This window comes from Penicillium macrosclerotiorum (genome assembly GCF_028827735.1).
Source record: "Penicillium macrosclerotiorum strain IBT 26536 chromosome Unknown utg000002l_segment0_segment0, whole genome shotgun sequence".
In the NCBI taxonomy this organism is placed as follows: Eukaryota; Fungi; Ascomycota; class Eurotiomycetes; order Eurotiales; family Aspergillaceae; genus Penicillium; species Penicillium macrosclerotiorum.
In genome coordinates this window covers 1,063,234-1,090,104 of record NW_026643082.1, presented here as the reverse complement: position 1 = coordinate 1,090,104, position 26,871 = coordinate 1,063,234, and the positions used below count along the sequence as shown (strand labels likewise).

Sequence of the window (26,871 nt, the reverse complement as noted above, 5' to 3'; positions counted from 1 at the left end):
ATTGACACCTCACACTTGCGTCCTCGGGACGGGTGGGTATGGGGTGAGATGTCGTGTTTAGGGGGTGACAAGAAGAAAGTTCTTCTGTACAGTGGGCTCGAGTAAGGGGGCAGGCAGGATGATTGAAAGCATAGAATAGAGTCACCACAATACTATTACCTTCAATGCATTCAGATGAGATAAAAGCAAGCAGCCCCGCGCGGACGAAGAGGTGGAATTCGAGGTTGTTTGCAACTGTTCTTTATCCTTATCGACACCTGACGCAGTGACCATCTGCGGTCTCCGTCGTTTGCCCCCTTGTCTTCTTCCAGCTCCCACCACATTCGTTCTTTTGACCCCTCTTTTGTTTCCTCGTACTTGCATTCTTTCGCGACCCGTGCGCGCTCTTCCTAGTGTAACCTGTCTCCCCGGGCTCTCGCCCTTCTTGCCGACCTCGAGGTGGGTGCATCGTGGTCGGCCGCGCGATGGCAGACAAGATCTCAATCACTATCTGCGGCGACGGCGGATGTGGTATGTCCCTGCAACCTTTTATAACCTTTTTCAACCTTCTCTTCATTGTCGGGTTCACTGGGCGGATATGATTCGGTGCCAGCGCTGTGGGTTTTTGTTGCGATCGAGATCTGATCAGATCGGGTCATAGGTAAATCATCCATTACGCTACGGCTGGTCCGTAGTCAATGGATTCACGAGTAACTATCCCCTCTCCCCCTTCCCCTCCTCCCCTGTTTGGTACCAATTTGGCTGTAAATTCTCCGAAAGAGAAGAAGAACAGAATCAAAAAGGAATAGAAGACGCTAACATTGTGTTTTTGTGCCACTCTGTCTAGATATGACCCAACAATCGGTATTTCATCCTCCCTTGCCCATCGCAGGCCCCCTGTTTAATGGCGCATCTATTCACACCTTCCCAAACACCTAGAGGACTCGTACTCGGTCACCCGTACCGTCGATGGTCTACCGTATTTCCTGTCAATCACCGACACCGCTGGCCAAGAAGAATACCGCGGGCTCTGGACCGCGTCAACTTTGAAATCGGACGCGTTCCTGCTTGTCTATGATATAACGAACCCATCCAGCCTGGCCACGCTGGACCATTTCATGGAGATGATCAATATGGAAGCCGAACAACGCGTCGAAGATAATGACCGCTTGCGCAAGGAGCTCGGCCCCAAGGGGGCGGGCGTTCAGATCGGCCTGCCGCCGCCGGTCAAGATTGTGGCCGGCAACAAATGCGACTTGAAGGACGGGCGGGCGGTCACCGCGCGCGATGGACTGGAGTATGCGCGCAAGCATGGCTGTGGGTTTATGGAAACGAGTGCGCGTGAGATGGTCAATATCGAGGAGACTTTTGCGCGTACGTCTCTGCTGCTGCTACTGCTTTTACAACTACTGCTTTCCTTTCATGCTCTCTTTCTACGAAGCTCCCAATTTTCAATTCTCTCTCGCCATACTGATCACTGTCCTATTCTAGTATTGGTCCGCCGCGTTGTCGAGGCGCGCCGGCTCCATGATTACCAGGGTACAACGCCTGCACGGCGGCCACCTTCACGCGCAGGACAGTCGATGCACACCACAGCACTGCCGCCGGTGACAGCCCACGCCAGTGCCAAGGCTGCGCACGAGGCTCAGTCTCGCCTCAGTCGTTTCTTCGGACTGGGTCTGAGCCGAAAATTGGCCGAGCCCGCTACTTCGAGCAAGACGGGAGCGACTGAGTCGTCCAAGCAGGAAGACTTGCGGACCGAGAAGGACGAGTACCAGCCGCGGAGATCTTTTTTCCGGCGGCTGTGCTGTGGTGGGTGTGGGTGTGGGTGTTGTCGTTGATGAGGGGAAACGAAGCGCAGGGAAGAAGGTGAGACGTGATGGGGATTGTAGATACATACGCTCTGCGTATACGCTGTGTTTTGCCGTCATATACCCTCTTGCGCACCTTCTTGATTTTTGTTTTTGTTTCGGGTGCGGTGCATGTGCCCTGTATATCCACCGTCTGTCTTTCTGCGTTGGTCTCTCCGCGCTTTTTGTTGCTTCCCCTCGTGTATGTACATTACCTTAAGGATATGGAATCTTTGAAATATAGTCCTCGCGAAAGTCTTGCTCCCTTTTGCGCCTATTTGAGAGGAGGTCAATGGAGTGAACGAGTCCATAGCCGCGCAACTGTCGCGTGAAACATGGTTTGGCGGCGATGCCGTGCAAGGCGGAATGGTGCCGGAATGGCGCTCCGTGATATTGGCCCAAATAGGCAAAAACCTGGATCGAGGACAACAGAGCCCACGGTTAGGCACATGAAGTGCAGGTGCGGCGCCCGAGACATTGTGGCTCTGTGACTGGGTCCTAGAGAGTTGATGCTGAAGCGACCCCTCAGCTCTAGGGTCTGGCGGGGAAATTGGACCGATCGAGCTCGATCAGAGAGATCAGGCCTGGATGTTCGACGTGGCATGTTTCCTCAAGCAGGAACACCGGGGTCACGTAAGACTGGTCCTAAGAGGGTAAACGCTGCGGACCAATGAGGTCATACTGTCGGACTCTATGTACTTTCGTATCCACGAAAACATCGGACGGAATTCGGCCGGGCATCATGTTCCGGAGCATTGACCCATGTTGGGGCAGACAGCTGGCCCTGAGAGCTGAGTTGCGGGTGTTGGGGCCATCAAGGCTGGAGCTTCGAAGCTTTCGAAGCTTCGATCCTGCAATCCTGTGCAATGCGTTTCTCACACGGAGTTGGGATGTGCTCCGCATGCACCCAGCCGTGGGACATGCCGTGGGCTGCGCATTGAAGGGCTGCCCCCCCCCCCCCCCCTTCCCCAATTTCCCTCTCGCTAGCTTCACTTCGTTCCCCTTCTCTCGCTCCCTGTACGTGTCGCTCGCGGTTCTCGGCAGATCGACGCTGCTTATCGCAGCTGCCGGCTTCCAGAATCATGTCTTTTCCGCCCGTAACCACTACTCGCCTCATTTATTTTCCACTCCCCACCCAGTAGTGGGTATCATGGGTATCATAAGTAGTGGGGTTCGCTTGTACAGTAGGTTTCCTCAGATCAAGCGCTTGCAGAAAAGTAGCGAGTGGAACAGGCCCTGGAATCGAGCCCTCCAGGCACACAGAAGAATACAAGGACCCGCCAATGGTCACGTCATGGACTTGGTTGCAGCGGATTACGGCATCCCGTGCCCCTCTGGGATTGCGACGATTGCACCAGCCCAACCTTGAGGCGTAGCCAGTGGCCCTGAACCAAGACCATCGGTCATGAATCACGATCGTGGGTTTCCGATCTATGATGAGGACGGTTTCCAGGGGGTAAGCTGGACACCGTTTTTCGGTTCCCTGGGCAGCCAGCTCCAGCTCCAGCTCCAGCTGCAGCTAAAAGGTCGAGAGCCATAGCCAATACTAAGCTACTAGTCGTACTGCTAACTAGTATTAGTCTCGATGCCGAGCAGTGATCATCGCAAAAAAAGAAAATCAAAACCCTTAAAAAGGTATAATAATTATAAAGAGAGTAAATCATTTCGTCCGTATCGGGCTCATTGACATGGTTGAAGGTACTCTGGGATCGTCCTTCCTTGGTCGGGGTTCGCACTCTCCTAACTCCGCGTTATTTCCACGTTATTTCTATGTAATTTCCCTGTATTATTGATGAGGCATATAACGCAACGGAACTAGAATTTAGATCTCAAACGAGACTATCGAGAAGGGAGGGGGCTCGGAAGGACGAGGGAGCATAATGATCATCCACGTTATCGGTAATATGGCAACATGATGGCTCCTGGAGTTCGGGTTCATCATTGTAGACCCAGTCATCCAGTAGTCGGGTGGGGGTGGGGATTCCGGAGACAGAGGCAGAGACATACACATACACATAGAGAGAAGGAGAGAGAGATCGACAGAGAGATTTCAGGGATGAGGGTCGAGGCGGACAATGCTAGGGAGAAACGGCCGCGAAGTAGCTGGCCGTGGGAACTCCTGTAACTATCCCAAATCATATTAATAATCTCGGGCTGGGGCTCTGATAAATCCGATTTAATGTGCTGACGGGTGCTGATGTGATCGAGGGAGGTGGTTTGATCAGCATCATCATCATCATTATGACTACGGGATTAACCTTCTTGGAGAGGAGGGGAAGGGAGGGAGGGGGGAAATCGCGCAACTTGGTCAGACTAGAAGTGGAACTAGACTATAGGAACATGTCATTCATAATGGGAAGAAAGTTATGACGATAATGCTATGCTGTCATGGGGAGATGACCATACGGAGTATATGAACTGACGATCGACGAGAATGATTCGCATAGCTTGATTCCCTATAATACTATGTTCACCATGCCACTCACTATATGGACTATATGGGCTATAGGACAAGGGGGGCTGTGTGGGTTATGTGGACTGTATGGACTATAGGGACGATAGGGACTGTATGGACTCAGCCCACTCGATTCACTCTCGACATGTGCGACTCAGAGCAAGAGTTCCTGAGAGCCAAGAGGCAGACCCAAGATGTCGGGGCTGCCAACAGGCCAGCAAGCGCGGGCTGCGTGTTCGTACGGCCCATGTGTGCATTATGAGAATACGAGCATTACGAGCATTATTACGGGCCCGTCCCACGATTACACAGGACTTTCTGCCCGAGTCGGCAGGGCGTTGCCGAGCAGTGCAGGCTGTTGTACGCATTATTATGCACACTGCCAAGACGGGGCGATCGCTGGTGTTTTCGGCGTAAGGTTCTGTCTGTTTTTTACATTTGGCATAAAGCGCGCAACCATTATACTTGATCGAGCTCTGCTTCTCGCGCGTTTGCAGGATCTTCTTGAAGGGAAAACGGGTGACTTTGGAGGATTTTGAAGTCGTTCCCATTTCCCATTTCAAAGCTGGAAGGGGGGAGGGGGCTGGTTTGAAATTTCAGGTTTCTCGGACTTTGAATGGCCGGAAGTACAGTCCTGCCGGATATACGTCAGGGCCGTTCAGAAGTCTCCGAGGGCCGATGGAAGCTCCGTCCTCCGTGCTAGCGAACTCTGTGGTAAGAGCGAAAATGCCGAGTCTTCCAGACTCCACCCGATAGAGTAATCAAGAGAGAGTGCGAGAGAGAGAAAAAGGAAATAAAAAAAAAAAGGAAAAACCGGGCCCTGTGATCATCAGCAGTGGAGCCCTGCAGTATAGCTGATTCGATCCGATCGTACGGGCCAAAACGAAGCAGCACAGGGACGACGGGAATCGATGTAGCGGGTAAGCGGGCAGACTGGCAGGTTGGCAGAGTGGTGAGCTGGTAAGTCTGGTAAGATATCCCGGTACGGGCGTTTCGAACACCAGAAAATCCCTCGAAAGGTAAAATAAAATAAAATAAAACCGATTAATCCATAATCATTTGATTTCCAATGAACTTATTCCCTTTTTCTGCACCAGAAAATAAAAGAAAAGAAAATCCCCCAAAATCCATTTTTCAAAGGAACATCCCAGAAGACTAAAAAAGGAGCCCCCCCCCCCCTCCTCCTCATCTCCCAAACGCTGCTGCATCATCGTCTCCCTGTCTTCGGATGACTAGTATATGACCAGCGGTTGGAGAACCAGTGATCATTCCCTTTCCATTCGTCCATTCGTGAAACTCTACCGTCCTCCAAACCCAATCCTCCCATCCTCGGGAGCCCTTTCGACATCGTCATTAGATCATCGACTGGTTGACGTCGATCATTCGCTGTCCTGCTGGCCGGAATTGGAAGTATAGCTCGACTGGCTCACCAAAAGAAAAAAACCATTACCCCCCCTCGCAAGCCACCACCAAATCTCGACCTGACGATTAGTCTTTTTCGTGCTCGACTTTCCGTCTTATTTTTCTTTCCTTCTGGTTGTTCCTTCCCTCATCTCTCTTCAACATCTCGGAATATCCCAACACATACATGATGGCAGCCCGCCAATCAACACCAACCTCCGACCACTCACATTCAGATAATGTGCGCAAGCGCGTGTGTAAGGCCTGCGACCGCTGTCGTCTGAAGAAATCCAAGGTATGTGCCAATAGAGAAGCAGGAGAGGCGGGGAGCGGATCTACCGTATGGCGATCACAACCCAGACTGACACCGCACAAAAGTGTGACGGAGCCAGCCCATGTTCGCGCTGTCGAGCCGATAATGCGATCTGTGTCTTCGGCGAACGCAAGAAGGCCCATGATAAAGTGTACCCCAAGGGGTGAGCATGGCACTTGACGATTCATCTACCTCAGGACCTCATGCTAACTCCTCCGGCTTAGATATGTTGAAATGCTGGAACAGCAACAAGCCTGGCTGGTCCACGGCCTCCAGGAACTCTATCGACGAACCATCGACGGCGAGGGCTGGCTTGGCGATCGCCTGAAGCCCGAGCCCAACGGCCATCCGCTTACCCACGACCTGTTGACGCGTCTCGGTGCCCTCGATCACACCAAGGGCGAGCGCTTCGAGGAGAACCCCGAAGTTATGCAACACGAACTCTGGCGGAATAATGGCATGCAGCGCCAGGAGTCGTCCGATGGCAGCTCTGAGAGCGCCCATTCCCCCGTCGCCCGCTCACGCTTCTCCTCGGACGCCTTCTCTTCCCAGCAGACCATGCCGCCCACGCCGCCCGCCTATAGCCCCTCGTCGCGCGCAGCGCCCATCAAGACCGAGCCCGCCATGGCCGCCCCCGCCAACCCGCAATCCCAATATGCACTGTCCATGCAGGGTGTGGTAAATCCGTTAGCCCTACAGGGAGGGGCTCCGCAATGGCCGGGCAGCAATGGGTTCAATCCCTTCGACGAGATGGATATGATGACCTCGGCCGACTACGCGAACCTCAACTTCGATGATCCCATCCCGTCGCCCATGTTCAATCGACCCATGCCAATGAACTGCGTACCGTCCGGTGATTACGACGACTTCAATCAGTTCCTCAATCCGAATCCCACAGAAATTACTTCTATTTAAGGCGGGGAGAGAGCGAAAGCACTTGATTTGACCTCTGTTGAGATCATCTTTCCCCTTTGGACAAGAAGATCATTTTTTAACGCCGTATGACGTGATGCATGTATACTATACATGTTCTTTTTTCGTTCCTGTCCCTGATCTTTCTTCGATTCCGCTTATTGTTCTGGGGCTATTATCCCCCGGCTTTTCTTCTTCTTTTCTTCTACTTCCTTTTTGAGGATTCGCAAGCCATTGAGATCCTCAATCATCCTGTACAGTGTTGGGATCGGGGCTTTGGGAGTTTACTAGGGTTTTGGGTCAAAATGGGTGCCGTGCGGCGTTTTCTTTTTTTTAATTTCTGGGTTCTCTGTTTCTTCTTCTTGACAAGCCAATGGATCTTTTTTGCCTTCTTTCTCTCGACTTTCAAATTTTTTTTTATTTCGTGATGACCTCTCTTCTGCTACATCTAGACTGGGCATCTTTCGTCCAATAATAATCTTACATTTTCCTTCATGAACCCAATTTCTCATCTCGTTCTCATCTCGATCTATCCTCGATGCGCCCGTGGCCCACAATCCACCATGATTCTGCACCTCCGTCACCCGTTCTTCCGTGCTCCCCCAGTGCACCATCGGACCAAACGTGCCGACTAACTCCACCTGACTAATGCCCCAGGGCGATGATTCATCGCCTGTCATCTTTTGCTTCTCCCGAGTTCTAGCCTAGGTCTCTGACTAACCCCGTTTTACTTTTTTTTTTTTTATTTTCTACCAAGTTTCCTGGCCCCATCTGCCGGGAACAGGTCCAACGGTTTGTTCCTCTAGCTGTTCAGAGTAAGCTGTGTTGTGGCTCGTCAGCTCGGACATAAGCCTTGTACCGTGGTACTGCCCCTTAAGTCCATCTCACGTCTCCGATATACGAGCAACCATGCACTTCTGGAGTTTCTGTTTTTTACTTTAAGGCCCTCGCTCATTCGTTGCGCCATATTACTTGCACATCAAGCTTTTCTGATTTGGGGAGGGGGGGGGGTGTGCGTCTTTGGTCGCCTGGCAGGTATTTGTAGTTAGGTCGTTATCAGGTAATATGATTTTTCTTACCTTTTTTTATTGATCGCCAGTCAGTGAGGGTGTTTCTGTGCGGTGATTGATTAGCGGGTTCCTGTTCTGGCATTCTTTTCGCTACATTGGCCTTGTCCTGTTGGGGGCGGCACTCCTGATCCTGAATGGAGGAACCTCTTCCTTCCACGCTTTCAGGCCCGCGGACTCCACGTTCAAATTGCGCTGCTAGGGCAGCGGAAGGTCCGCGGCCCCGCGGATGAGCTGCTGTACCTCTTGGCTCGGAGGAAATAAAGACTTGAGACTCAGAGACTAAAGATCGTCCGCCCATAGATTCATCGAGACCACGGGAACTATTGAGACTATCAAGACTATTCCGGCTCTCAACCAGGCCACCGTGCTAGGATGCTTGCATCTCTATCCAGTATGCCCTCTCTCTGTTCCTACGATCGTCCCCAGAACATCCCTTTTTGGGTCTACTTTAGTTTTCCTAGACAAATCCATTGCCCGAAGGGGGAAGCTCTGGCAGGGCAGTATTACCAATTTCCATACATAGTACGTAGTACGGGAAATACAAAGCAGGCCACCTACTGGACTGCTGCTGGGCTCCTGCTGGGCTCCACCGTAATGTTATTCTGCGCGGGCTTCACACACACCTGCGAATTCCTGTTCTCCTGTTCCTCTCTGCTTCTCCTTTCAACTGTCCCGGGCCCAAAAGAGCCGAAAGGCCGACTTTCCGGTCTGGGACGTCCCGCGCGAATCGCTTACTCCCTTGGGATATAGTATTTCCAATCACAATTTCCTCCCTCTGACTCCATCCTGTGTGCACGACTGCAGCCCCCTGCTTCGATGCGTGCTACCCATCATTCTCCCGACCTGTCCTCTGTATCGGTGTGTTTCTGTTTGTAGCAATGGTTTCTCCTGGGCGCATTGGCCCATGCTCCAGATTGCTTGGTCTCCCGTTCGTACATGCTGTGTCGTATTGAGAGTGCGCCGCGCTTGGGCCATTCAGGACATCGCCCCGGAATCCTATTTTCCGGCCGCTTAGGGATCGTACAGAATGCGGGAGCCTGCGAGCTTGCTGCTCCGTCGTGATGTATTCGTATCCTATACGACCCAAGCGGTTGTTCCACGTACGTCTAGCAGGAAAAGAGAGGTGGGGGGTGGGGGAGATAATCCTGTTGCATAGGCTATCCAATAGCCTACCTTATAATAAGGGACGCTCCATCCACACATCCCAATACAGGCATACGTCAACTCTTGGAGCTTCTTGGGAGAGCACCGCCCCCCCCCCCCCCCCCCCATTCCCCACGCTCTACAGGGAGCCACGTTCTAAGCCGCAAAGGCTGTGCCTGTGCCAGTGGGTTGATATTGTTGGTGCCTGGGACCGCACACTCCCCTTTCTCCTTTAATTATTTTTATGATTGATCGGCGCTCTCGTCTTTATCGTTCTCATTGTTCCGACGGGATTCATAGTTGCCGTTCGCCGTTTCTGAGTGGACCAATTGTCCCCGTTCTACGTCTGGGGTAAACAGACCTTCGGCGCCCGGAACGCCGTTCTCTCCGAGTCCGGATACGGCGTGTTCTTCGCCCGGAGGGGCTGGACCTGCATCTGATGGACGATGAACGGATCCGCGATCAGCATATGATCCACGTCGAGACACGACCGATCCTTTTTTTTTTTCTATTTTTCATAATCACGGAGTCTGGCCGCGAACCTTGGCAAGTAGCCATGTGCTCGGAACCCTGACTTGGTCGGTTCTCCGCTGACACATCAACCCTCCCACAGGCTCAAAGCGGACAATTTGGGGTTGATGCCTGAGGGTGCCTGAAGTGGAGCTCCGTGTTACAAGCCTGAGGAGATAGGTGTCGATTGGAGGGGACCAAAAAAAGGCAAAGACCAGCCTTGACCGTCGTATGTGCGGGGGCCACGTCCAGTCAATGCCAGGCTGGGATGGCGTCACGGGCACTCAAAAGCCCTAAGAGCTCGACTTCTTGCTAAATTGACGAGATACTGATATATGCTAATCTCCCTTTCTCAGATGGAGTTTTTCCTCCTAACAACAGGCACCGGATTGCTTTAGCCTAAAAGTGTCCACTTACTGCCCATTGCAATTTATCCCGGTGGGTGATTCCGTCGCATTGCGGGGTTCCAACGTCATGCCAGACAAGACCCTCTCCAGTATCCCACCCTCCTCCCCCAGACTCTTGAAATCCCTCCCCTCCCTCAAAATTGAATTTCAACCTCCCCGAATTCCCTTGCTCGTTCCACCGTCCAGCTCCTCCCCATCCATAGATTGACCATGCCTGTCTCCCAACAAGCCGAGTTCACCTTCCTGCCGTTGGGCGCCATCATCCAGGAATTCCGTGTCGGCGACAAGAACATCGTGCTCGGCTTCCCCACGCAGGATCACTACGTCCAGTACAACACCCCGCACTTCGGGGCCACCATCGGCCGTGTAGCCAACCGCATCAAGGACGGCCTGATCAAGGACTTGAACGGTCAGCAGGTCCAGCTCGCGCAGAACAATGGCCCCAATGCTTTGCACGGCGGTCCCAAGGGCTGGGGCAAGCGCATCTTCGACGGCCCGCATACCGTCCAGCGCCATGGCCGCGACGCATTGCTGTTCAAGTACCGCTGCGTAGATGGTGAGGAGGGCTACCCCGGGACCCTGGACGTGCGCGTCTGGTATACAGCCAGCAAGGAGGAGGAGGCGAAGTCGATCTTGACGGTGGAGTATGAGGTGGAGTTTGTTGGTGATGAGTGCGAGGAGACGGTCGTCAATATCACGAACCACAGGTGAGTTGAGCTATGAGTCCAGTCCCCCGTATCTCTAAATCACTCAGATGTGATCCATTCCCGGACTTTTCTTTGTCTTCCGACCCTCAAGTTCCCCACTTGCTCACTTACTCTCTCTCTCTCTCTCTCCTAGCTACTTCAACATTGGTGACAGCACCACCGTCTCTGGCACCACTGCCCAGCTTGCCACCGCCGACTACCTGCCCCTCGACTCGACCGGCATCCCTGAGGGTGGCATCGCCAAGTTTCCCCGCAACGTGACGGAGCCCTTCGTGCTGGACGCGAAGGAGCCGCACATCGACGACGTCTTTCTCATGGAGACCGACCCCTCTAAGATCCCCCTCGACACCCGCGCCCTGCCCCTGCGTCTCCTCGCCCAATTCAGCCACCCCAACACCGGCCTACATCTTGAAGTGCACAGCACCGAGCCCGCCTTCCAGTTCTACACTGGCAAGTACATCAATGTCCCTGAGGTCGACGGCGCCCCACCCCACGGCGAAGGCGCGGGCTTCTGTGTCGAGCCTAGCCGTTACGTCAATGCTATTAATGAGCCCGCCTGGCGCAACATGGTCCTGCTGAAGAAGGGCCAGGTTTTCGGCTGCAAGAATGTGTATAAGGCCTGGAAGGCGTAAGGTGTAAGGCGTAAGACCCCCCAAGCTGCGTTGTTACCGCGGCTTGGGTCTTGTTCCACCTTTGTTCATAGTCCCCGAACTTAGGCCGCACCCGCCGAGCGGATGCCGTGCCTTTCATGTGGTCCCTTCCCCTTCTCCCTCCCTCTCCCCCGATACGGCAATAACCTATGCTTCATGATTCAATCGAGAGGGTCTGTTGGTGGCCCTAGGCATTATTCGCTAAAAGTGGAAACTCGCCGGCTTTGGTCCCCTTTGTGTTTCATTGCATATAGTATTATTTACTTCATACACTACATTCCTCTTCTCTAGTTTGTTTGTTTTCTTTGGTATTCGGGACAAGACTGTATATGTGCAATGTATAGTAGTAAGATAGTACTTGCCAGGTGCCCTCTGAAGCCCGCCCTACGGACTCGGTCCCTGCGAACCTCGGCATCCATCCCGGTTGCTGGATCCCGAGGTGCCGAGCCGAGTCGTCTTGTTAAATCCGTATCACCAAGCCGAATCCGCCGATCTTGGGCTCGGCAGCCCGCCCTACCACTATCATAGGGCAAGCCCGACTCGGCGGGGAGGCTTTTTTTCTGGATGGATGACAACAAAAAAAAATTAAAATTAAAAAAAAAAATTAAGAAAAAAAAAAGAAAAAAGAAAGAAAAAGAGAGGAAAACCAGAGCCTTCCCCTCCCTCATTCTCCAGCCACCAAAGACTATGCAGAAGAAGCTGAAGAGGTGTTTCCTTGTCCGTGGATTAACGTGAGGCGCCATATCCGATATCCGCCCACACGCGGTCTCGATCCGGAATTGAGCCCTGAACTATGCCGAGGTTCATGGCCACAACCCGTCCCATACTTCTTCTATCTCCAAGTAATCAGAAACCAAAAACAGTTCCTCCGCCCCACCCTCCCTCTAACTTTGATCCTCTCACCCAGCACCCTGGTTTTACTCCGTACTCTGTCCTGTATCGATCTTTCCAACGCCGGGTGGATCCACGGATCCCGACCCATTCTCGTGACCCCTCTGAAAATCCTTCCATGCCTTTGACATCGTCCGCCTGTCTTGTGTGGGCCTCGCCGAGCGGATTTGCTTCCGTGCTTCACAAAAATCCCCGATTTTTTTTTCCTTTTCTTGTTTCTGCTGAGATCTTTTTTTCATTACTGCTAGAGGCTAGACTCGGCAATCCGGATGGTTTGTGTCTCCACTTACCCATGCTCTAGGTTCAGGGTGTGTGCCGGTCAGGTATGTATGTATCCAAAACCTGGACATGTACGGACTCTGCTGTACGAAGTACAGCAGTGACTAAGTACTACGTAGTATTATAGGCGTGGTCGGTATATTCCACCTCCCTGGCCACTTGTCAATACAACGGGACTCTCCAGATCATGAATCACATCTGAGAGTTACGGTACGCTATACAGAGTAGATTGCAAACCCCCCTGGAACAATACAATGTACGATATAACAATCACGCAACTGGTGTCTTTCATTGCCCTTCCCGAGTATGTATCGTTCTGTCCGTCACCTCCCACTACTCGGCCTTCCGTGCCGTTTTCCGGAACTTGGGTGCCGAGCACGGCGATATACTTGTGGACTGGCCCCATCATCTACGGTAAACGGCAGGGGAGGATTCTCTAGTTTCGAACCTTGTTTTCCCGCCCGCACCAACGCGTCATTTTTTTAAAGGTTTTTTTGGTTCTTTATATTTTACTTTATTCAATTTTTCTGTTTTGAAACTTTGATCATCGGGGGCTCGTGCCGTGAAGAGGATCTGCCCGATCGCTAGGACGGTGGCTTGAGCGGGCGGTGCGCCGGTTATACGGAGAACGGAATGCATAGCGCGGAGCTCGGCATTGCGGGTTAGGGGTTTGGCCCGCTTAGTTATCGTCTTCCCGTCCTCCACTCTCCCTGTAGAAAGTTCCCTTGGCTGGTTGGCAGCTTGGGGGCCCGCTAAGGGGTCTTGTCCCGTTCTACGCGTGTTCTACCGCTTCTTCTAGAGATGAGGGGGATTGCCCCGCTTAGCGGGTGATTATTGGTTTTATATTGGGAGACTATTATGCCTTCTATTAGGGGGGAAGGTGGTGCGTATGAAGGGCAGCCTTTCGTATTCTGGTGTTCGGTTGGTACCACCAGTACGTAGTATGTATGGATCAGAGCATGAATGCTAGTCGGCTGTTGCGTTCTTGGCGTGAACCCTGATCTATGGGTGGAAAGGACCAGGGGCGATGCAACCATGTCTCTTGAATCGCGAGGTGATATTATTTGACGAGACCTCCAGGTAACGAGTGTACCGTATATGCAATATGCATGCGTATGTACAATTTCTAATCAATCTCATATTTGTTTTTTTTTTCTTGTACGTACTTTCATTATTTCCATTGTTCTTTTCTTTTTTTCTTTTCTTCATACGGGAGAAAAGAAAAAGTAAAAAAGCATGGGTTCTACTCCACGAGACATTTGACTGCGCAACCTTTCCAATAATGGCCAATCAGCGCATCGGTTTAGCGTATATACAGACATCCAAGACCCACTGTTCCTACATGCTTCTCAACTACATCAAACATTCTCTCCAGCTAAGGCTTCAGCCCGCGACGTGCTTCGCGGATCTAAGTAGGGCTTCTCGCCAATTCCAACTGCCCGATGCCCAAATCGCTCTCCAAGTCCCTCATAATCAAACGTCGCCGTATGAAACGCGCACCTGTTATCCCAGATCGCGATGTCATTCGGATTCCTCCACTTGAACCGCACCTGCAGGTCGTGGTTCTCCAAGATCATGCTGTAGAACTTCTTCAGGAGCTCGTCCGACTCGGTCGGGCTCAGCTCATTGATTTGCTTGGGGAACGGACCCACGGCGAAGATGCTCTTCCAACCCGTGACTGGATTCGTGCGCACAATCGGATGCACCGTCGCCAGCTCGCGGCCGATGTTCAATGGACTGCCCCGGGGCTCGGTGTAGATCTTCACATTGACCGGGTCCGCCTCGGCGGCGTCGATGAAGCCTGTCCCGACGTATTTCGCGGTGAGACCCTCGAAAAACGTTTGGTATGCCTTGGAGAACCGATCAAAGAGCTCGTAGCCGGAAGCCCAGAGTGTGTCACCGCCTGTCTTGGGCAGCTGTGTGAGCCGCAGGGAGGTATAGTCCGCCGGCGCTGGCTCGAACTGGATGTCTGAGTGCCACTGGGCCGAGTCGTAGCGGCGCTTGTTAGGCTGATTTTCGTGGCGGAACATCTTCTTGCGCGCCAGTGAGCTGATCGTGCTGACTTGGGCATCTGAGACGCCAAACTCATTGGTGTTGTTGAGAACGGGATGGATGTGTAGAGTCGAGTCGGCCGGTTTGCCAGCTAGCTGTCCGAGCCGGTGAACAAGCTGCTTCTGTAGATCATCCGTGAGGTTGTCCTGAGCCCGGAAGAAAACGACACCCCGCTGGGAGACTAAACGAGGGATGGGTCAGGATCTGGATTGTTTGGTGGATGTTCTATTCCCAAATTGCGATGGCTTCGACTTACTTGTAATAGCGAGGTCCTGGACTAGATCATCAGAGTTCGGAGAATTGAGGAGGTCGTCGACAATATTCACGTCCAAGAACTCGCGACCAATAACTGGCGTTGTGTCTTCGAACGCGAATTGCTCCAATGCGCCACTGAGCTTCAATGGCTCTGGATATTGTGGCAGATCCTTGTCAGGGCCTGGGCGCAAAGGCAAAGAGGGATCTAAGACTCGGGGTGCCATTGTGAGAATTTACAGAGCAATAAAAAGAGGGCAATCGAGCTCTGTGCACGAGCATACACAGAGACTTGAGAGAGGCATGGGAGAAGCTTTGGGCCTGTTTTATATCGACTTCCCCGCACGAAGTCACAGGATCACGCCATCGGCCGTGGGACTTGCGAGACAGACGATGTCGTCTTATCAGCAACGCAGACGAATGACTGCGGGGCCAGATATACGAATCTACGCTGAGGATTCGTGTTGTCGAAGCAGGAGCTGGCCTGGCATTGGACTTGGATGAGCGTTGTTGTGGCTGGTTCCGGGTTGCGGGTACCTCAAGCTGAAAAGAGACAGCTCATTTGCCAGAGAGGCCGAGGATCAAATCCTTGAGCTACAAGAAACATCGCCTGGGTTTTCCGCTTTATGCCCAATAGTGACAAACGATTGCCCGGTTGTACTGGCGTAGGTATGTGTAATGGTAGTTCCAGTGTATCGGGGGTATACTACTATGTACACCCTCGGGTTGTGGAGCACAAGGCTTCGTATCTACCCAGCCATACTGAAACTTGTTTGCATGTGTTGACAGGACACGGCCAAAGCATGAAGGACAGTCATTGCCCTTACGCTTAGAAAAGCCCATGTATATCAATCATCCATGATCTACGGCCTAGGGGCTGTATATAATCAATCCGAAACAAGCTTTCCCTCTATTTCACCAGGCGGAGTTGGTACTTTCACACTGGTTTCTGAAATGACAGTGTCATATTAATTCAGGCCTAATGCTCCGGCCTCACGCATATATTCAACAGCGTTGGAATTGAGTGACTTGTCCGAGTGATAGGTTCGCCCGTCGATTGGCTCCTACGCGGCTGTCCAGGGGGCCGGAGCATCGTGATGATTGCGTGTCGGCTCCTTCGCCCCCACGCACAACCCCAACCCTTCCAGCGTCATGAAATATCGCGCATGGCTCTGTTCATCTCGGAGATCTCAATCGATTGAAGGTGATATGAATTAACTTTCATCAGGTGATGGAAGACCAGAAGCGTGTTTGTCGAGACAGTCACCGACAGCAACAAACTTCCACGCGAACTGAAGGTGGACAACGCTCAGACGTCAACGCGTACTATGATATGGACCAGGCCATGATGCCTGTAAAACTCAAATGGCTAGAGCCTGGAAAGAGCAAATCAAGAACCTGGAGAGTTCAAGATAAGAGAGCTCAAAGGGCAAAGATGCCCGCAAAGGCACAAGAGCGATCGCCCACCGATATTTCCGCCACGAGCATTTTCTACTCCAGGTTGGAGACGAGGTTTGAGGCGCTTCAATTGGTCGAAGCCGCAGAATACTGTATGACAGGGTGATGGAAGTCCCTTTTGTTGTCTCTGCACTGTGGCTGACATCGACCGTAGTCAATACCCGTGTGGCCCCGAGCCTTCAACCCATGCATGAAATCACACCAAACCTTGCTATTCGGCTGATATCACCATGTGTATTCCAAAGATGTCTTTCAGTCCCTGATCATACACGGCTGAGTCTAGTCTGTTCGTCTCTCGCTCATCAGATGAACCAGAGCGACGAGCTTTCCCAACCGCTCCGTCGGAAATTCTTCAATTACCGAGGACGTATGATTCGCTCACTTTACATCGATCTAAATGAAGATCCGCTGAGAAAGAAGAATATTCTCATCATGGGAATGTATAATCTACTGGTAGTGGATGTGAGCCGACCCGTATGCAATCAGGGGCGTCGTGAGATTAATAGGGCTAATATGGTGTATACCGCGGAATGATAGATCCAACAAGGCTTGTGTCATCAATCTTGGCGGCACCATCTCGACGGCATCAAACGTATCCTCAACTTGCGTGGCGGAGTACCCAATTTGAGTGCGTCGATGAGCGAGTTGCCCTTTCTTCAGACTTATATGCTGTACGTTGTTTCCGCAAAGCATCTTTGACTGGACGGATTGGCCAGGCTGACTATGGCATGTTAAGCTTTGTTGTTCTTGGGGATACTTCCTCTCCAGCTTCAGATCAATTCATGGACCGCGAACAGCTTGCCGATTTTGATTTTATGATGAACCATCACGCTAAGGACCATGATTTCTTCACTATGTTTCCCGAGCCTCTTTTCGCGGCAACCATTCACATCAACTATCTTCGGAATCGCGCCTCTAAAAAAGACTACGAGAATTGGAAAACTTGACATCAAAAGCTTTCGACATACTCGGCACTGTACTCAGCTTCTCACCAGAAAACTGGGCTAGCTGTAGGTCCAAGGTACAGGCGCAAGACTTCACATTATTAGCAGCTGTTTACCAGACCGCTGTCGCTTTATACTGCATCGCTTCGCTCCAAAGCTCATCGGTCTTGCCCCTGACACCATTTCTAAAGAACAGCAGTATCACGCTCAGTCAGACTCTCCAAAACTTTCTGAGCGAGGCACTCCCATTCCCAAGATTCCGACGGCTTCTCACTTGGCCATTGGTGGTGCTGGGTATGCACGCTGTGGATGGCGGTTCAGAGATGCGCATCTTTGTCCAGCAAAAGCTGCAGGAGATTAGCCGTTTTGCAGGCTCGTATATGCCTCGAACAGCACGGGCCGTCCTAGAAAAATTCTGGGCCTCGGGAGCAACGCGCTGGGATTCCTGTTTTGACAGACCGTACATGTTCTATAGCATCCAAGGCATGGATAGTAGAGTGTTAAAATCATTAGTTTAGATTCAAGGATTGTGAAATAAACTGGATAAGAGCCATGTTTTATGATCAAAAGACTTTATTCTTGGGAATCTTGGGAATCGAAAGCGTGCTTATGCCGCAGACATCTAGGGTCATTACTGTGCCAAGGTAATTCGACATGGATACCCATCGGCTGGATGTCCGCCTGCCTTTTCCGTCGGAAACGCTCGGTCCCCATTTACTGTCTTTATTTTGTCCTTCTCCTGGGTGATAATTCCGACCCACTTGCCAAGTTTGGTTAATGGTCCTTCAGCTTGGAGGGCCAGCGCATCCCATTCCTCGTATGCTGGTGAGATATCAAACACACGGGCAGTCATCAAGAGCACTATACGCATTTCGTTCCACACGAGAGTTTGTCCGATACAGGTGCGGGGCCCTTGCTCAAACGGGCGATACGTGGCAGTCTCAGGGTATAGTTCATGACCGGCTTCGACAAGCCAGCGTTCGGGCAAAAATTCCTCTACTCGAGGCCAAACCCGCGGGTTGTGATGGGCCGCTTGGTGTGACACCATCATCATAAATTTATCCGTAGGGTATACGTTTCCATGTCGGTCCGTCACTGCAGTCCCCTTTTGCCCTTGGCGCATGGTGCCTCCCGGGGAAAACAGTCGTAGCGACTCTTTGATCACGCTCGTGGTGTAAGAGCACTTATTGAGAAGGGCCGGATTGTCTTTCAGCTGTTGCGCTACTGTGGACACATCAGATCCAAGAATGGCAGTATGCTCTTCCCGGACTTTGGCGAGGACTTTGGGGTGTTTTGAAAGCATGTGGTAGACGTAAAGGATGCTGGTTGATGTCGTATCATTGCCGGCGAAGAGAAAGAGTCGGATCTGGTAGGATGCATATTGGGCAAAATGATCATCCAGTATGGTCTCCTCGTTGATTCCCTTTTCTTGGTCGGTGAGATAGGCGTCCAGGGCAAGAGCAATCACCGATTTGGCCTTCTTGGCTGTGGACTCGGGCGAGCGTCGGGCAGCCTTCATTTCCTTAAACCTCTTCTCGAGCTCGACCCTGATCGAGTGGTTGATTACATGGCCGTAGTATCTTTGAACAAGAGGTCGAAGAGGGTTTGCCAGGATACGCGGATCCCAGAAGGAATGCCAATCGATGATCGTACCGAGTGCGTGTGCAATTGTGTGGTCTGCACGCTGGCGGTTGGATTCCATGTCACTGGCCTCGCTGTCAGCTTAGGATTCCAAGGTTGAAAGGGGGTAAAATCCCCACAGTGTCACCTTGAGAATGATTTCCATGGTCAAGCGAGTGGTCAAATCATCCAGCTGAATTGGCCCCGATCCGGCCTTCTCCCGTAAGATATCGGAGAAGGTCTGGACAGAATCCACCACGGCCGGGACCAGGTCCGCCATACACGCGGTGCTGAAGCCGGGATTGAAAACGGATCGCCATAATTTCCATTCGGCGCCATTCATCGACAGCATGTTGGGCCCTCCCACGATAGGGCCGAGAAACTTGAGATGCATGCGGGTTTTGGGGAAATTGTATTTCGTGGTTATCTGCGCCATTGCCTCGGGGCTATATGTCACCAGCAATGGGGGATAGACGGGCCACATGTCGAGTATGAATATTTCCGTGTCCGAAAACTCCAGTGCCATCTCCTGGATGGCAAGCATTACGTTGGCATTGGTGGGAAGCCGATCAACATACTTTTGAAGCACCAAGAGGTGGCCGGTCCACCAGCTCCATCCTTTCGGCATGGGCTGGCCAGGCCGCGTTAGTTCATGTATTTATCTCGAGTTGAGTATATTGTGATATCGTGTTCTGGCTTACAATTCCTTGTCTGTGAAGCTGGAGGATCATGGCGCGGCTTTGATACCCACAATGTATGCCATATCCCAAGACTAGGAGCATTGGGACAGCGAGCAAACACAGCAGGTTAGTAGTCGCCATCATCAAAAGCGACAAGCAACTCGTCTATTTCAAATGTGGCCTGCGAGAACAAAAGATATAAGGATATAAGCCCCGTTGGCTTTGGGGGCGCTCAACTTTTATAAGAGGATTTTGAAAGCGAGAGATCTAGATGTTCATTCCTCCAAGCCCCCCTTCATCCTTCACGTGTACTAATATAAATTAGGCAAATCCACTTCTCTGTCTCTCCAAGAGCTAATCTCTGGGGGATCCTGGCGCAGATCGACAAGATGGGGGCGAAGAGAGAACCCAATCATACGTGTTGGAAGGAAGGCATTTAGGGCCCTGTTGATTGGGGCCGAACAAGTCGGGGGGGATGATGACGCATCAGGCATAAATTCAATTAAGTTAGCTATTACTATTATTATTCAATAATTGCACACGCGCAACCCTAGATCTTAATTGAAAACCCGTAAATTCCTGCCATTAGACACGTTTCCATCTCTAGATTTCGAAACTATATCCAGGCTGTCCTTTCTGTCCATCCGGGGTTATTCCTCTGATATAATTTAATTTCGTTTCCTCATTCTTTCATCAGCCAAGAGATGATTAACATGTAAGAGCCCTCTTTATATGATTAAACCAGAGTCCATCGGACTACTCGTCGCCAATAAATTGAGCATTACACTCACGCCTTCATTCATACCTCACGAGTTGACAATCATAAACATGTTTCTGTACATGGTATTTCAATCAATCTCGAGCCGGAAGTCCCAAAGGACCATGCCTCATCAGTGTCATCACGTAAATCGCTTCTTATTGCTTTTCAACACAAAAGTAGAATCTTGATCCATCAAAGACCGAGCATACACTGGATGTCCCCACCCACGTGACTGTTCGCAATTCCGACTCTGCCCGACCCCGCGCGGAGATAAAGTCGAGCATTCCATCCCGCCGATCCTCCCCCGCCTCGATCTCAAATCTCAGTCGCTATCTTCCAACCCACACAATGGCTGCCACATACGGGGACCTGCGGCATCTGCTGCCTGGCAATTACAAGCGCCTCATCTCTGAATGGCTTGAGGAAGACTGCCCTAGTCTGGACTATGGTGGCTTTGTCGTCGGCGAGTCCGAGGGTGAGGCACGTCTCTTGGGAAAGAGCAAGGTGAGTTCGGCTACGCTTCCAGCCATCGCGAGTTGCTCCTCGTCTCAATCACTTGGATGGAATTGAACCAACCCTGACACGCTCAGGGTATCGTCGCCGGCGTCCCGTTCTTCGACGAGGTGTTTTCTCAACTAGGTTGCTCGTACGTCATCTGTACCCCGCCCCCAAATTTCTTTCTATTCTTCTTTTACCAGTGATAGCTACAGACTGACCACTTATGTTTTGATTAGAATCGAATGGCATGTTGAGGAAGGCGACCAAATCGACCCAATCAAACACTGCGCCACCGTTCGCGGGCCCATCCGCAAAATCCTCCTCGGCGAGCGCGTCGCTCTCAACATCCTCGCCCGCTGCTCCGGCATCGCTTCCAAATCCGCCTCCATGCTCGCCGCCCTGCGTGCCCAGGGCTGGTTCGGCACACTCGCTGGAACCCGCAAGACTACCCCGGGCTTCCGCGTCGTTGAGAAGTACGGCATCCTGGTCGGCGGTGCGGACCCACATCGCCATGACTTGAGCCATATGACCATGCTTAAAGATAACCATGTCTGGGCGTGCGCGAACAACCGCTCCGCGGCGGATGGAGGGGCTGTTCAGAGCAAGGAGCCGGCTAGCATTGAGTCTATTGCGGCGGCTATCCCGCGCGCGGTGCATGCGGCGAAGAGTGCCGGCGGATTCGCAACGAAGGTCGAGGTCGAGTGCCGCAGTCTGGAGGAGGCGAATGCGGCGATTGGTGCCGGTGCAGATATCATTATGTTGGATAATTTCACCCCTGATGGAGTACGCGAGGCTGCACGGACGCTGAAGCAAGAGTGGACTGGGAAGGGCCGCACGTTCCTGATTGAAGTCAGCGGGGGGCTGACGGAGGAGAATGCGCCGGCTTATGCGTGCTCGGATATAGATATTTTGTCGACTAGCTCGATCCACCAGGGAACTGGCATCGTGGATTTCTCGCTGAAGGTCTCCTTGCGGTAGCTGAGTTGTTCGAGATTTGATTGAGGATGACCGAGCCTTGTATCATATTTCGATGATATCCGAAGGGGCCATTTAACGAATATAATGTATTTGAATAGGATACAATAGAAGAGAAGAAAAAAAATAGAATAATTCCAAACAAAGTCCTCCTAACTCCTTCGTGATCATCGTGATTTGATCATCTCATACATCGGGCCGAAATGCGGACGAATGTGAAGTGAGTACAGACCCGAAAAAAAACAAAACAACAGGGATAGACCGGGGGTATTTAGTACACAAAAGCAGAGCCGTCTCAAGCTTCTATCAAACATCCTTCTTATACTTCAATGTCCACTGTGATGCCTTCTCCTTCACTTGAGCTGGGGCCCTCATCAGAGGTTGTCACACGGTTGCGCTCCCCTTCGGTGATAGCGCCGGACGGGCCTCGACGTGTTCGTTCTCGCAGAAGTTGGTCACGGAGTCTCTGATTCTCAGCATCGCGCTCCTCAAGTCGTTTCCGGGCCCCACTACGGTCAAGGAGACGACCCTCTCGTTCAGCCTTGAGTCGCTTCTCCAGCTCGTGAAGCCGGTGGATCCATTTCTCGTCACCCCCTTCCCAGCCACTTGCATTGCTGCGCGTGCGGTGCATCATGGCCCCGGCATTGTTGGTCAATGTGCTGCTAGAAGAGGAGTTTGACGGTTGGGGCAGACCGGTCGAACTCCGTGTCAAGCCCCTCTCTGACCGCTGCTTCTCGCCGGTTCCAGAAGTCGAGTTGTGACGAGTCAACGAGCGCTCTACATCTACTGGGGATCCAAGAGACGGAGACGGAGAACCCGACGCCATCACTGCCGCTGCTGCCGCCGAGGCTGATCCGTGGGTTCGAGAATTGGACTGGAGTAGATTGATTTCGGCCTTCAAGAGGCGGTTTTCACCACGCAACTTGGACACCTCGGAAGATGAGCTCGAGTAGCCACGTGCAGACCGTAGGTTCTTGACAGCTTCTTCAACTCGCTCGAGTCTTCGGACTCGTTGGTTGAAAGAGTTCTCGAGGTTTTGGTATTGCTTAGAGAAGTCATGCTCGACACTCTTTATGCGAATCCTAAATCCGGAAATCACGCTTTCGACAGTTTTGATCGCGAGAAGTAGATTCCGACTGAAACCAGGCCAGAATAAAATGTTGCCAATGACTTCCTGGCTTGGAAGATTGCCATTGATCAGACTGTTCGAATGGGCCCAATCCGGACCGCATATCGTCGAGAGTCGTTTCCAGATAGCGAGGAATAGCGCATTACGCTCGCTGAGCTGATCTCGGAACTGCTGCTCAAGAGATGTGAACCGCTTGCGATCCTGGCTGCGAGCATTCTCAAGATCTGTGATACGAGAGTTGGTCTGTGTGATGGTCCGCGAAGCTTGCTGATGAGACTTGAGAGACTGCTCGAAGGACTGTTTGTCTGCCCGTCGCGCTTGCCGCTCACGCTCCAGGAGCTCGGACAACTTGCGGGACTCGAGGCCGTGACTCTCCAGGAGGGCATCGCGGTTCCGAAGCAGAGTCTCCTTCTCATCAAGTTGTTGACGTACACTCTCCAGTTCAAGGGCTGTAGATTCGAGCTCCTTCTGGAGCTTCATAATATTAGAGATCAAGCTGGACCGGCTGCCGCTCAGATCACCCAGTGTTTCTCGAAGGTTGTTTTCAAGATCCATCAAACGTTCTCGCCAGGTGGTTGTCTCAATCTCCTGGGTTGAGAGGCTCTTTTTCAACCGTCTGACTTCCTCCTTGGCGGCTGAGGCTTCCCGGTTCAATTCATTCATGATACGTTGAACTTCCTGCTTCTCCTTGCTGCCGACAACCTCCCGCTGGTGGCGCTCGTCCGCAAGCCGCTGCTCGAGCTCTCTCGTCTTGTCCTTTTCACTGTGCAGGCTCATATGGTACGTCTTCAACTCAGACTCCAGATCGCCAATACGAATCTTGTCACCATCTTGTTCTTCCCGGAGGAACGCAATCTCGTTCTGGCTCGACTCGAACTGCACCGTCAGTCGCTGCACTTTGGTGTTGGCCTCGAACAAACTCTTCTCCAGGGACTCCATCTCGCTGTTGGCTTCTTCCAGCTCTTGTTGGACAGCCTTGTACCGCTCTAGATTATTCTGCGCATCCTCCTCAAGTCGAATAATGCCCTCGCTAGCCGATCGCATCTCCGATTGCAACACCTTCAGGCTCTCGTCTTGATTTGTCAAGTCTTCGCTCATCCGCTGACATTCGATAATTTTCTGATCAAGCTCATCGCCCAAGGCGTCCAGTTCTTCTTGGGCTTCAGCACGGAGATCTTGGAAGGCGGCGTCACGTTCATCCGCCATCTGGATAGCCTGATCTCGCTCCTGCTGCAGACCCTGCATTTCCTCTTCGGCTTGGTCCACATCGGCCTGGTAGGCCTTGTCGAGGGCCTCTAGCTCTCGGATATAATCCTCAAGCTGGCCCCGAATTGCTTGATTCTCTAGTTTGAGAGTCGAAACTTGGTCACGGAGCTGGCCATTACGCGCTTCAAGCTCATCTCGGTCCATGTTATCTCGCGATCCGGTTCCTTCGCTAGCTTCAGAACCTGGGCGCATTTGGGCGCGAGACACTGATCGATCGAAGATACTGTCTCCAGCCACTGATCGAGACCCATCCCGTCGCTGCCCAAGTTTCAACTCTTCGATCTCTTGATAGAGCCGTTCTTTTTCCCGGTTGCGAGATGTAAGCATCGAGGTCTGCGCGCTGACTTCCTTCCTTAGCTCAGCATTCTCCTGCTTGAGAAGCTCCAGCTCAACGAGAATACCACTGGTGCTTGCGCTCATCAGAGCACCTCGGTTGCCATCTCGATCGGACGCAGATGCATATGAGATTGTAGAGCCGTCTCGTTCACGATGGCCCGGCTTGGGATTACCAGCGGACGTATAGATCTCATTCTTCAGGCGAATGGACTCATCCCGTAGTCGTCGGTTCTCTTCTTCGGCTTGTTCACGAGCTGCCGTCTCTGCGTCAAGCATGTCTTTCCACATGTCCTAGTAAGATGATTATTTAAGTATTTGCTCACACATCCGAAAGGCGAAAGAAATGCAGCACAACCGAACTTACCCGTTCCTCTCTAGCACCGGTTTCTGATCCCCCAGTGCGGTTCTCACTAAGAGTCTTGACCATCTCAGCCAGTCGCCGTTTCTCGCCCTCCCTGGCAATGCTCTCTGATCTCATTCGCTCGATCTCAAGCTCATAGGTTTCGACCCGTTCCCGAAGGAAAATCAGCTCGCTATCTTGGGCCGAGTCACGGTCATCCTCAGATGCCTCAGGGTCATGATTAACCATAGAATCCTTGTCAGACTGCTGGTCCTTTATTTGTTTCTCCAAATCGCGAATTTTGCGCTTCAGCCCTTGGTTATCTTTTTGAAGCTTCAATTTGTCTGACTTGAGCTCGACGTTCTCCGATATCATCTCCTTGACGCCTTCTTCGGAGCGCTTGTTCAACGCCTCGTTTAAGAAATGAATTCGCATTTTAAGGTCAAAGTTTTCCTTCGAGAGGCGGTCAATAGTGCTGCTCTGTTCCTTCAGTGTCATGGTACGGCCACTTCGTCCAAAGGCAGGCGTTGAAGCTCCAGCCCGCTTCTCGGGGGATGGCCCAATGTTGCCAGCGAAGTCTTCTCGGAATCTCTGGACAAAATTCGTGGGAACATGAATGCCCCTGACACGCTCTGTAATTGCCGTATCTGTTGGGAGGTTGTTGTCTCGAGGCTTGGCTTTCGGAGTCACAGGCGTCGAGGCGTCATCAAGTCCTGTTGTCTGACGGGATGATTGCGGGGAGCTTTCCTCTTGAAGAGTATGCAGGCCTCCATCTGCGGGCCCGATCCGTCTATCGAGTGCATTCTCTTCACTGTATCCTGAAACACCAGACGCCATGCTACCGAGACTCGTCGTGCGTGTCATGTGGTTACGGGATCCAGCATTGAGACTGCCCCAATTCTCAGAAGCTGCGCCACCGGATTGAAGCGCAAAATCGGCACCCCCCAATGTCGCATCACTATGGGTTGTTTCGGTGTTGTTGCTCGTAATAGAAGAGTGTGAAAGGCGCTGAGCAGATTGACGGCTAGTAAGATACTTTGGTCGGCTCCCTCTCCGGCTACCCCCGATGCTTCCACTCTGGTCACTGAAAAGCCTCGTCGGACCCGGCGAGACACTGCGAGAGGCATGTCGTAGTTTGGAGGGGGTCAATTGCGATTCATTTTCAACAAGTGAAAATTGGGATCTCCAAGGCCGCTCATCCTGGGACAGCTGGCTCTGGTCGTGCGCGTTTTCGGAAGATGTGGATTGGTTGCGCTGGAAACTTCTGAAGGTTGCTGCTGCTGATGGAGAGGATGCTAGCGAATCAAGCATGATTTCGTTGCTAGCGTGTTGTGTATGCGCAGCAGGTATCGGTTGCGCGGCGGCATGCTCTTCCCCCCCAGCAGCTTCATCTCGATCCTGTTCATAGTCTCGGAAGTCCTCCGACGGCGGCATAACAGAAAATTGTGATGATTCGGTAACTCCTGTGGTATCGGGATCATAGCCTCCAACTCCAACTAAATAGGTATCATCAGCGCCGGCAGTTCGGCCGGTCGCAGCGACGTCAATGGTTGAGGGCTCCGGCAGAAAGCTCGACTCCATGTCCATCAGCTTCCGGCGCATCTCATGCTCTTCAATAAGCGTCTGGTTGTTGCCGCGCTCGTGGTCGCCATTTTCGCTGAACAAGGGGAACAGACTGCTGTCGTCGAGATCGGTTAAAGGGGGCAGAAGACTGGGATCTTCAGGATCGGGTAGCTCTGTCGGAAGGGTCGCTTCTTCGGAAGTTTGATGCTCATCTTTCTCCGTGTGTGCGGTCGGTTCAGAGGAGGTGATGATGGTTTGTTGCGCGTCTTGGACTTCGGGGGTCTTGCTCGTTGTTACCGGGAATACTGAGTCGTCCATTGTACTCGGGGGTCAGGCCCCCGTGTGTCCTCGGCCATAAAGTAATCTGCGGCGCAAAAATCGGCATCCAGCGGCGAGAGTTCTTGGGGGGTGTGGAATGCGCCAGACTCATG

General features: G+C 52.2%; 7 protein-coding genes across 7 annotated transcripts; 4 read left to right on the top strand and 3 right to left on the bottom strand.

Moving 5' to 3' along the window:
* Positions 1-464: 464 nt before the first annotated feature.
* N7462_001536 (putative RAS small monomeric GTPase) lies at positions 465-1,820 on the top strand (the record flags this gene model as incomplete). The annotated part of the gene is made up of 3 exons (XM_057073262.1): positions 465-510; positions 919-1,353; positions 1,471-1,820. 3 exons carry the CDS (start codon positions 465-467, stop codon positions 1,818-1,820), a joined length of 831 nt encoding a protein of 276 aa, XP_056936903.1.
* Positions 1,821-5,872: 4,052 nt separating this feature from the next.
* N7462_001535 (Zn(II)2Cys6 transcription factor domain-containing protein) lies at positions 5,873-6,913 on the top strand (the record flags this gene model as incomplete). The annotated part of the gene is made up of 3 exons (XM_057073261.1): positions 5,873-5,980; positions 6,046-6,161; positions 6,223-6,913. The coding sequence occupies 3 exons, from the start codon at positions 5,873-5,875 to the stop codon at positions 6,911-6,913; spliced, it is 915 nt and encodes a 304-aa protein (XP_056936902.1).
* Positions 6,914-10,250: 3,337 nt separating this feature from the next.
* N7462_001534 (aldose epimerase family protein) lies at positions 10,251-11,379 on the top strand (the record flags this gene model as incomplete). The annotated part of the gene is made up of 2 exons (XM_057073260.1): positions 10,251-10,747; positions 10,881-11,379. 2 exons carry the CDS (start codon positions 10,251-10,253, stop codon positions 11,377-11,379), a joined length of 996 nt encoding a protein of 331 aa, XP_056936901.1.
* Positions 11,380-13,925: 2,546 nt separating this feature from the next.
* On the bottom strand, positions 13,926-15,098 carry N7462_001533 (TauD/TfdA dioxygenase family protein; the record flags this gene model as incomplete). Its single annotated transcript, XM_057073259.1, has 2 exons — positions 13,926-14,800; positions 14,876-15,098. 2 exons carry the CDS (start codon positions 15,096-15,098, stop codon positions 13,926-13,928), a joined length of 1,098 nt encoding a protein of 365 aa, XP_056936900.1.
* Positions 15,099-17,904: 2,806 nt separating this feature from the next.
* Positions 17,905-19,624, bottom strand: N7462_001532 (cytochrome P450; the record flags this gene model as incomplete). Its single annotated transcript, XM_057073258.1, has 3 exons — positions 17,905-18,979; positions 19,034-19,524; positions 19,595-19,624. 3 exons carry the CDS (start codon positions 19,622-19,624, stop codon positions 17,905-17,907), a joined length of 1,596 nt encoding a protein of 531 aa, XP_056936899.1.
* Positions 19,625-20,681: 1,057 nt separating this feature from the next.
* N7462_001531 (nicotinate-nucleotide diphosphorylase (carboxylating)) lies at positions 20,682-21,809 on the top strand (the record flags this gene model as incomplete). Its single annotated transcript, XM_057073257.1, has 3 exons — positions 20,682-20,837; positions 20,924-20,979; positions 21,068-21,809. The coding sequence occupies 3 exons, from the start codon at positions 20,682-20,684 to the stop codon at positions 21,807-21,809; spliced, it is 954 nt and encodes a 317-aa protein (XP_056936898.1).
* Positions 21,810-22,125: 316 nt separating this feature from the next.
* On the bottom strand, positions 22,126-26,758 carry N7462_001530 (putative anucleate primary sterigmata (ApsB); the record flags this gene model as incomplete). Its single annotated transcript, XM_057073256.1, has 2 exons — positions 22,126-24,828; positions 24,902-26,758. 2 exons carry the CDS (start codon positions 26,756-26,758, stop codon positions 22,126-22,128), a joined length of 4,560 nt encoding a protein of 1,519 aa, XP_056936897.1.
* Positions 26,759-26,871: the final 113 nt, after the last annotated feature.